The 10,420-nt window shown below is 44.9% G+C and overlaps 2 protein-coding genes across 2 annotated transcripts; one reads left to right on the forward strand and one right to left on the reverse strand.

Annotated features, from left to right (window-relative positions):
* Positions 1–731: 731 nt before the first annotated feature.
* Positions 732–3,867, forward strand: CCR75_009546 (uncharacterized protein). The gene is made up of 7 exons (XM_067967585.1): positions 732–899; positions 962–1,014; positions 1,108–1,182; positions 1,250–1,558; positions 1,630–2,286; positions 2,359–2,434; positions 2,507–3,867. Exons 1-7 carry the CDS (start codon positions 745–747, stop codon positions 2,889–2,891), a joined length of 1,710 nt encoding a protein of 569 aa, XP_067823186.1. The 5' UTR covers positions 732–744; the 3' UTR covers positions 2,892–3,867.
* Positions 3,100–7,971, reverse strand: CCR75_009547 (uncharacterized protein; the record flags this gene model as incomplete). Its single annotated transcript, XM_067967586.1, has 1 exon — positions 3,100–7,971. The coding sequence occupies one exon, from the start codon at positions 7,969–7,971 to the stop codon at positions 3,100–3,102; it is 4,872 nt and encodes a 1,623-aa protein (XP_067823022.1).
* Between the last annotated feature and the right edge of the window lie 2,449 nt (positions 7,972–10,420).

The raw sequence follows: 10,420 nt of genomic DNA on the forward strand, positions 1-10,420 counted from the left end.
ATTTTGTTCAAAAATAAATTCGTTTACGCATGTTATGAGATCCGGGCGCGTCGCCTGTGAGGCAGAAAAGCTTGCAGCTGCACGGCTCAGTGCAGCTGTTAGCGATGGAAATGTTCAAGTAGACGATAATGCGTCTACTGCGGAAAAAAAGTAAACTCCTACTCCGATTAGAGGTAACTGGTATATGTCACCTACTCCCATTGTAGGTGACTGGGCCGGGTCGGCGTCATCGCCCGACTCGGTGGCAATAAGTAAGGCCTCCGGATCAACCGAAGCCATGTCAATTAAACTTACGAGTTCTAACGTGACAACCAAAGAGGTGATTACAAAGTTGCATGACACTTCTTCAGACCCTTTTGGTGCGGAGTCATCTTGTGATGGCTCAATGGACGACGATAACTCTGGTGATGTCTATGCATCACCCGGAGCGAAGTGATCATAAAGGTCACTTCGGTAAGCTTGCTACTGATGGTGCTAGTATGCTTCACCGGGGCGGAGTGATTCCGAGGATCACTCCGAGAGTAGTGGCAGAGTTAACGTTAACATTAACCAACGGGAAGGGATCGCAATGCGTTGCGGTTCACTTCCGAAAAGAATCATTCAAATGGAATTGATTCTTACAGTAATTAAAGCTGTTAATTACGTGTGTGTGTCGAGTAAATTGTGTCACATGCCCCACCAATTTCGTGCTATTCGAATCTGTGGGCCACACAATTTGATATAGATTGTAGGGGGCCATTGTACATGAGTTTCCAGGCATTACGCAAGAGTTTGCGCAGTGGCCGACCCGCAGCGCATCATGCTTTTATCGCTGTAACAAGATATACACGCTCACAAGCTGCTTTAAATGCTCGGCAACAACTGCGTTCAATCTCTGTCATTGTGCTGCAGCCGAAGAGGTGAGCAATTGTAAGAACGACAGTGCGATCATCCACTAAGCTTATCTGAATTAATTACATAGAGTAAGCTGCTTGCATTTGCCCGGGCGCTCATTAAATCGACCCTTCTCGTCTGGTATATAACATAATGGTTCTTTGTGAGCGTGGACACAGATTCCCTTTCAATTAACATGATGCATGTCTCCTATATTATTCGTCAATCATGTAGCTGCCGATGAAGTGGTGCCTGTGCCTACCATGGGCGACTCAATTTCGGAGGGAACAGTTGTCGAATGGCTCAAAGGTACGAAGCTCTTTACAGTCCATGTCTAGTTAGCAACCTTTTTGACACTTTTTGCGCTTGGATGCAGCTCCTGGTGAATTCGTGAAAATTGACGAAGTCGTCGTCGTAATCGAGACTGACAAGGTCAGCGTGGATGTGCGTGCGCCATCTTCCGGTGTGCTGGAGGCTCAGCTAGCCCAGGTCGATGAAACTGTACTGGTGGGTTCCCCGTTGTTCAGCATGAAGAAGCAGTTTACGGGTAATGCTCCAGTCGCAGCAAGTATGTCGAAGGAACAGGCGACTTCCGTCGTATCTCCTGAAGAGAACTTTGAGACTGTCAATGTGCCGTCCATGGGGGACTCTATTTCAGAAGGCACCGTTGTGGCTATCCTTAAAAGTACGCATTCTCTGCTAGGAAAGTTAAATTACTTTGATTTTTTTTGGCTAATTAATGATTATGTGTTTCAGGCGTCGGTGACCATGTGCGTGCTGACGAGGCTGTTCTTATCGTAGAGACGGACAAGGTAAAAATTACACTGGAAAGAGAATGTGCCTTTTTTTCCGTCTGGTCACTGAAGTTATTCAATAATGACAAGGTGAGCGTGGACGTCAAAGCTCCAGTGTCTGGAAAGCTGGTGAGCGTGCTGGCAAAGCTCGAAGACGTTGTTGAAGTGGAATCACCACTCTTTGTGATTGACAAAGCGTTTAAAGCAACTGCGGAGTCGGCTAAGTCGGAAGCTCCTTCTAAGCCCACTGTTTCAGTGGCCCACCCTTCTCCAGATGCTGCGTCTGAAGAGGTCCCGATTGTGTCGCTAAAATCTTCCACCACTACCTCGACAGCCCCTGCTATCTCTTCGGAACGTACTTTCGGCAGCTACAATCGTAACGAAATTCGCGTTCAGATGAGTGCTTTAAAAGTCCGTGCGTCGCAACGACTTAAAGATACGCAGAATTCTGCTGCAATGCTATCCACCTTTCAGGAGTGCGACTTGGGAAATTTGATCGCTTTACGCGACGAGCTCGGTGAGACATTTAACAAATCTCATGGTGTAAGGCTTGGCATCATGTCTGCATTTTTAAAAGCCAGCGCGCAAGCGCTTTTGCGCATCCCTGCAGCTAACTCAGGTACATTCACTATTTTCCTGTGGCGCATATTGTCTTGATCGTAAATCTGACTTAATTATTCGTGTTTTGCAGTGGTCGACATGGATGCGAAAGAGATCATTTACAATGAATTCGTTGACATAAATGTGGCTGTTGCCTCGGAACGTGGGTATGTGCTGACGCTAACGGCAGTGTTTACGTGTCTTAAAATACTCTTTGCGTATGTGTTGTCAACATGTAGAGTTGTGATGCCAGTTGTTCGAAATGTGGAGAAGCTTAGCATTGTGGACATCGAGAAAACGCTGACTTCGTTAGGAACGCAGGCTCGCGACGGTACACTAGCGCTTGAGGATCTTGCTGGTGGCACCTTCACGATTTCAAACAGCGGCGTGAATGGAGCGCTGTTGAGCACTTCAATGCTGACGGCGCCACAATCAGCTGTGCTAGGTGTACATGGCATCAAGATGCGTCCAACCGTGCTAGCGGGCAAAGCTGTACCGCGACCAATGATGTATCTCTCGCTGACATATGATCACCGCATTATCGATGGGCGAGAAGGTGTGACGCTGTTAAAAAGCATCGCTGAGGCTATTGCTGACCCGCGCCGTTTGCTTTTGGACATGTAAGAGTGTCTGTATCGAACCGTCACGAAGACTTGTTTTGAAGCAACAATGAGATGATGACGAAAAAAAAGTAGTGATTGAGTTAACAAACGATGAAGACTACGATTCTGGTACAGCATTGCTTCGTTTACCATTACGCCACTCGTAAAAAAGCATGAATTTTATGTCGCGAATACATTGACAGAAGCCCATAAAATATCGTTAAATTGTCTCACCATCGCGTTTCCATTGCCACGATATCGGCGGCAGCAGCCTGTTCAGCCATACGAAGCACCTCGTCGGGATGTTCAAGCTCTTCCATGTACGTGATATCTTCATCCTCGGCCTCGTCCTCATCACCCAGCTTCAAAAATTCTGCCTCGACATCATTTTCTTCAAATGCTGCTGCACGTATCACATCAAAATTTCGTTCGCTTGAATAAGACTTGTCTGTCTCGATATCGCGTTCCGAAATCTCATCAGCGCCATGTTCTTTAACACATTCGCTCATGTCGACGTTAGACGTCGATGTCTTATGATTAGCGCTTTGATGAGTCTCATCTATCACTTTGTGCGATATCTTTCCCTCCTTCTTGCTTTCTACATCGTCAGCCAATTCTGAAAACTCATTGATAAGCACCTTTTGATTCCCCTCCAATTCACGTTTAGTTGTCTGAGCTGGTTCAGTCATTACTTCAATAACCGACTCAAACTCCACCTCATTATCGACATGAAGATCCTCGTTCTTAAAAGTGATATTGGACTCGATCTCGTCTGCAGCAATAGCATCAGCATTTTCTATACTGCACATGTTTATATGTTTAGCGCCTTCAGCCTCCATGGTCAAATCTTCATTCCTCCCCCCACAATTGGTACCCGCTGTGTCCGAAGCTTTTAAAGCTTCAGTCACTTCCGATTTTTCTAGCAAAACGCTGGCTTTAGTCTTCGAATTTTGCGCTTTAGTTGTACTGAACATATTCAATCCAGCACTGCAGTGCTTCAAATCTTCCTCAAAACACACTGCATTAAAGCTCGCCGCTTGGGATTCCGATGAAAAGATAGATCCTTTGACTTCGTCAACCTTAATAGGCTCTCGTTCAGAAGGGACAGCTGCAACGCCCGTATTTATTTGTATCAAATCAGTGACTTCGTTTCTAAGCTCCACTTTAAAAATTGATACTTCGGCCTCAATAGGCATGGCTGTTTTGGCGTCGTCAATTTGAGACACATGTGCTTCCAATTGTTCATCAAACTGTGCGCTAGTATTTTTCGACTTATACTCTGTCAATGCGACAAACCGTTTTTTATCACCTCTATCGTCGTCATAACTACCTATAGAATTTAAGTTCGATGAATTGGCATTGCAGAATTCAGAGCCAAAAGCCAGTTTCAATACAAGGTCCGGCACCACGTTTTCTATTGCCACGTCGTTATCACCATCGGCCATCGCCGTAACCTCTTTAGCAGCATTACTATTTGACTCAAAAGCCTTCGTAATCAAGCTTCCGACAACTGGTTTCACTTCTTGAAAAACGTCGCCACTTAAATCCATTGTCGGTTTGTAATCCTCGTACGGAGCAGATGAGGGCCCCTCTAAAATTAAATGATCCTCAATCGCGTCCATTTCTACCGCAGAATGCGAAAAAAGTGGACTTTCCTGGAGAGCTTCATTTAATGGATTGTCTGACTCGTCTCCATGTCCTTTACTTGGCAATCCATTAGCTTCCGGCGCTTCTTTTGAAGCATCAATGACGGCAGTCAATTGTTCTGCACCTAATTCTCCCTTTATGTCTCCTGCATTGAATAGAGCTGTTGCTGTATCCTTCTCTAAAAGTAAATAGTCGATAGCGTCAACTTTGCTCGTGGATTCCATTTCATCGGCAACTTGCTTTAGCGTGTACGCATCGCGATTCCTTTCTTCTTCCAATAATAAAGTATGTGCGATATTGTCCTCCACGGGATAAGCTTTCGTCTTAGAAAAATCAGCGAAGTCAAGTACAGTGGACCACAAGAACAAGCCCGCACTTAGCAATTGATCCACTACAGACTTTGCACTTGCATTAAACACCTGCGATATAGCAAGCCCCTTAACACTCGCAATCCAAGGCACTTTAAAAGAATTAGGAGAGAATGGCACTAGCTTTGCCATGTTTACGAGTTCGTAACGCGAGAAGTTTGAATGCAAGCCACTTTTGCGAGCATTCCACTCCGAGCAAAAGCAAGCATTCGGGTAGGTCTGGCTCATGTAGTCAGCAACGCGGTCGTATGTGAACGCCTCTAGTTCCTTATTAAAAAGGGCACACTCTTTTGCAGGCTGCATGTCCCTGCCAACTCTATGACACTCCCAAGCATCCAGCACGACGAAATTGACAATCATAACACTCAGCGAGAGCAGCCAAAACCCTAGCGAGATCGTAAGAACGAAGAAAATGCGATTTTTGCCTACATGCTTTCTTCTCCTGTTCGCATCGTGAACACGCTCTAGTAGCTCAAGATTTTCCTCCAGCCGCTTAACGCTTAAAGCCCCGTATTTGCCTTTCAAAAGTTTGACAAGCTCGCGTTCCTTCCCCACGTACTGCTTTGCAACAGTTATAGCATTCTTCAGCTTATCAGGCTGATGCTTCCTGTACAAATCCCTAAGCATACTCTCTAGAGTCACATTTGAAGGCTCACCTTTCTGATATAGGGCACTCGGTTTAGACGTATTATGACGCTGGTGAAGGCCTAACGGCGCAACATTGTTTGTCTGCTCATCAGTATGAGGGGGAATTGAGGGCTGATTTAAACCTTGAATAGGCTCGTCATATTGAACAAAGGTAGATTCATTCATCATGAGCAAACTGCTTGAACAAACTTCTGCCGCAATCTTACTATCGCTTGATTTTTGGGGAGATTGGAGAGATGCAGGCGGGCCAGTTACAGGAAAATTTCTACCCTTCGAAGGACTGCAACGTTGCATAATTGTCTTTTTATGATACATTGCATCTTTTCCACTCGAGTCCGATGGAGCCCTAGTTTTTATTGCTTCCTGTCCAAGCTGGCATTTTAAGGCGTTATTCTCCTTGAAAGCGCTGCTTGCATCACCAAAATTCAAATTGCTATCAGAATTTGGCGAACGGGAGAGCTGTTGATACTGTGGCTGGCCTTGAAAGCCTGAATTTGACTGCTTTTTCGAAGCAACTGCATCAGTAGCGACTTTGAATTTCCTTGTGTAGCCTCCGCTGCTACTGGTTGTGGCATCATTCATACCTTTTTCGTATTGCGCCTTCATTGCATCAACTTCTATAGCACCGTATCGCTTTGTTAGCTCCGCAAACAACCACTTTTCGCGACCTGCATACCTCTTGAGGTATACCGCCGCCATTTTTAACCGCTCCTTGTCTACTTTCGTAAAAAAATTAATCAACCATGCCTCAAGCAGATGTGGTTCTGCAGAATCTATCTTGCTATCTTTTTGAATTGGTAAAGCCGTAGACGGAACAGCATTCAAGCTTTTTTCTGTCCCGATATACAATTTCCTTGCAGGATGAGGATCTTGAGCAATTTGAGCACTTTTGAGAGAGGGCCTTGATACTTTCAAAGCATTCTTTTCAAACACAGCAATTGGGGGTACTAAAGTTGCAGAATGTTCATCATTATTTGACGGAAGAATCACTGTTTCGCCATATTTTGGTCTAGCTTTTTGGGTTGAGGATGACGGTGGCTGAGTAATTTGTTGTGTGTGAGGATTGTGCATTTCTAATTCATCACTGTGAGCAGTCAAACAAACTACAGGCTGCTCGTACGGACTTTCATATATTGGAGGCATTGCTCCAACGTATAGCATTGGCTTGGAAAATGACGGGAATTTACGAGACGAAGATTCTTGTCGCACTTGTTGACTAGATTTTTCCGATATAGTTCTCAACAGATCATGCGGTCGTCGCTTTTCAGTTAGAGGCGTCGAGCCAACATTTGATGCAGGAACCTGCGAGTCGAGTAGGTTGCTTGCTGCCTGCTCACGTGCCACCTCAGCAATTGTGTTGTGCTCCTTTGCACAAGGAGATAGAAGAAGACTTTCAATGGCTTCATCCGACGGTTCATGCGGAGACGCCAACACAGATTTAAGCTCGTAGTTCTCAGCTTGTCTCAAGCCTAGATTTTTCGTAACAACAGACACAGATGTTGTTTGAGCTTGTAGTCCTGTTCCGCCCATTGTAAACACAGGTGGCAAATCTTTCATAGGGGTAGCACCACCTGATGCCCATGGATCCCAAAGCGGTTGTTTAGGAGAGTGGGGCGACATTAATTCGAATGGAGGTGACTGAATCGCACTTTGTGATATTGCTGCCGTTAGATCAGGCTCTTTTGCTCTCTCAAGCGTGCATATATGCTCTACACTTGATTCGTCCTTTTTAGGGAGCGCAACTTCGTTTGTAACTATATCCGAATCATCATTTACAAAGGTACCGCTGTCTGACGGTCTGATTTTTGCCTCTTGAGTTGCTTCAGCCTTTTCTAGTTTGGCTGCAAGTTCCCGAATGCGCATTTCCTTCTCTTCCAGTTTTTGTTGCGCTGTTTGTCGATCTCTTTCGACCATCTGCATTGCCTTCTGCAATTCATTGAGCTTTGACAATGACTGGTACAGATCTTTCTCGGTATGACGCTTTGTCGTCACCAATTGCCTTCGCATACTGGCCTCCGATATTTGCAGTTCATGAAGATACTTCATCAGACTACTAACAGTATCGCGCGTTGGCAGTAGTTTGGACACTACCGCTTCTCCGCTTCGCAATGGTCTTCGACTACCATAAGTATAATTAGACTTTACGACTCTAGTATCCTGTAATTTTGTTGGGCAAGACTTCGGTCCGTTCTTCTTTTCATCGATTTTGTCGTTTAAAGACGAATCGGTCGCAAAATCGACTTCTGAGCTATTGGATCGAGAGCTCGAATGAGCACGGCTGTCAGAGTAATTGGAAGGCTCTAACCTCACTCGTTGAGCGGCACTAAGTCCACCGTCATCAATCTTCATGTAAGTCAAAGGATATCGTGGAGTCCCAAGATCTTGCATAGCCGATCCTCTCTTGTCGACTTTATCAGGTAATAAAGGATGCTGATCCATTGAAAACACATCATGCTTCGAAATTGTCCCTTCAGCTGTAGTTTCTTCTTGTTCCTGGCCGATAGCCGTGCCGATAGGAGCTTCACTCCCTAAATGATTGCCTTCTGTAACTGAATATTTACATTTGGGGTATCTGCTAGAGAGTGGCGACTGTGATGTTTAAGCAAAAAACAGATCAGTAACGTAACGAGAGACTTTACTCATGCATTCAGAAAGCGCACATTCTGTTTCTTGTCTTCATTGGTAAGAAATTTGTGGTGCCCTGAATTTTGCGCGTTTGGTGGACATGGAGCCTGATTTGAGTCATTGCTGCTGTCGGGGTACAGCAATTCGCTTCGGTTGATACACCTGGACTGGCTTTTCATCCTTGAATCATAGAAGAATCAGCGTTGGTGAAAAGGTGTAATCTTATTGTGACGTCTCTGCTCTCAGTTAGCTCGTCTATTGGCCAAATTATCGTATCTTTTAATTTCATGAGGACATGAATGTCAGCCAATGACATTGCGGGCGGCTGTATCGTTACACAAAATTACCTAATTTTATGATAATTTTATTATCATCAGCCTAGTGCAATAAAACACCGCTTGAGCGATAATTATTCAGCAGGATATTGCCGATAAATATTGCAAAGATGCAACATCCAACTTAATAAACTTAATAAAAAGGTTAAAATTGGTGCAAAAACAAATAAAATTATATCAGCATTGCTTGATATTAGTCTTGTCGGCCGCCTAAGCAAGATGGTGCATTGCGCACCTTGCCCCACGCGAATCGAAGTCTACATTTTTTAAAGGTGTCACTAGAAGGTTACTTGTTCAATGATATTGAGACGGTGTACACCGCACAATATCACAAATTACCACATTTGACAGAATTTCGACAAAATGACAATCTATTATTGTGACATTCATTCACGCAATTTCTAACAAGACATAAGATTATATTTTTTGACGTCAATCACACTTCCGTTCTACTTAACATGAACACGTTGGATGAAGAAGAAGAGACCTTTCACGCTACGCATGAGAGTTCCATTTTGGGGGTGACCTCGGATCGAAGTCGACCCTCGGCGGGCCATCCGTCAGCGGAATGCTGTTCGCTCTAAAGAAAGATGGACGACATGCAATTAGCGCCGAGTTCGTTCAACATCAACTCAACGCGGCTCGTGAAATGAATCCTAGCTTCACCATCAAGGCTCTCAACAAACAGAGGTGTTAAGAAGAAAAATAAGGGCTTTACAGTTGAGACAGCAGCTATCACATGCTGCTGCCGGGCCGACGCACGCGAGTCGACCCGAAAGCTTGACGTTATATATATAATTCCAAGGCAGTCGAATGTGACTCCTTGTTGAGATGGTTAGTTGAACTTGACGATGCCATCGAAGCTCGTCGCATCGAGAATGGTACGACACAAGTGAAATTTGGCATGTCCAAGATGGTCAGACTTGCCAAATCTTGGACCTAAGGAATAGCTTCACGTCCTATTTGTGTTTGGGTCGCATGAAGTCGGCTAACGGTTAAGCCACCAAGTGCCGAACTTAGGGCTCGAGCAGAGCTCCTGGATTTTTGAAGCTGGACACGCATGGCATTCACGCTTACACCCAACTTACACGATACCTAGTGAATTGTATCGTGACTAAACCCATTGATGACAAAACACAGGTAAGTGTTTTCATCAAGGGTCTTGCGGATTGTCCCGTCAACACCCACCTGTTCCGGCTCGAATTATAGACGCCAGATCAATCTATCTGTATAACGGAACAGGAAGCTTCAGCCTGAACCATGCTTTCGTCCACTCGGTTTTTTATCGTCCATCGAGACAACGAAATCGGAGGTCCGTATACAATTAATCCCTGTTATGGTAAAAGCAAGAAACCTTGTTATTTAAGCTACAAACGATTGCAAAAGATGCGATCCTTGTCAAAAGACAGTTCACTACGCTTATGAGTGTATTGCCCCATGCCCAGTGCCTAGAAACGCTGAGCGAAACGATCGACCTACCGCTAAACAATAGTAGACGACGCGGATCCGACGGTGTCGCGAAATCGCAGCGGCAAAGTGGATCATTGAAAAACGGTCGGGATCAGTAGGCGCGGAGCGCCCTACTGATCCAGCAACGTCAAATGAGTTTGCAGGCCATAAACGAAAGTTGCTCCTCACACACAAACATTGTGTGTAATTGCCGCAGGTAATGAATTTAATCTCATCACCTTGAAAATTATAGTAGCAAATGAACTGCCACTAATGTTCCTTTTCGAATGTGAGGCGTCGAATAATTTCATTCGACGCAAACCGCGAGAAGATCTCAGCCTCAAGCTGGTAGAGCGCGATACAACTCAAACGATGATGACAGTGCGCCTAGCAACATGCACATCTGTAATATTAAAGAGAAAGGTTTAGTTGATATGCAATACACGTTAAAGGGTGCACAGTACGGTGATGATTTTATC

The sequence above is a fragment of the Bremia lactucae genome, linkage group LG1 (genome assembly GCF_004359215.1).
Source record: "Bremia lactucae strain SF5 linkage group LG1, whole genome shotgun sequence".
In the NCBI taxonomy this organism is placed as follows: Eukaryota; Oomycota; class Peronosporomycetes; order Peronosporales; family Peronosporaceae; genus Bremia; species Bremia lactucae.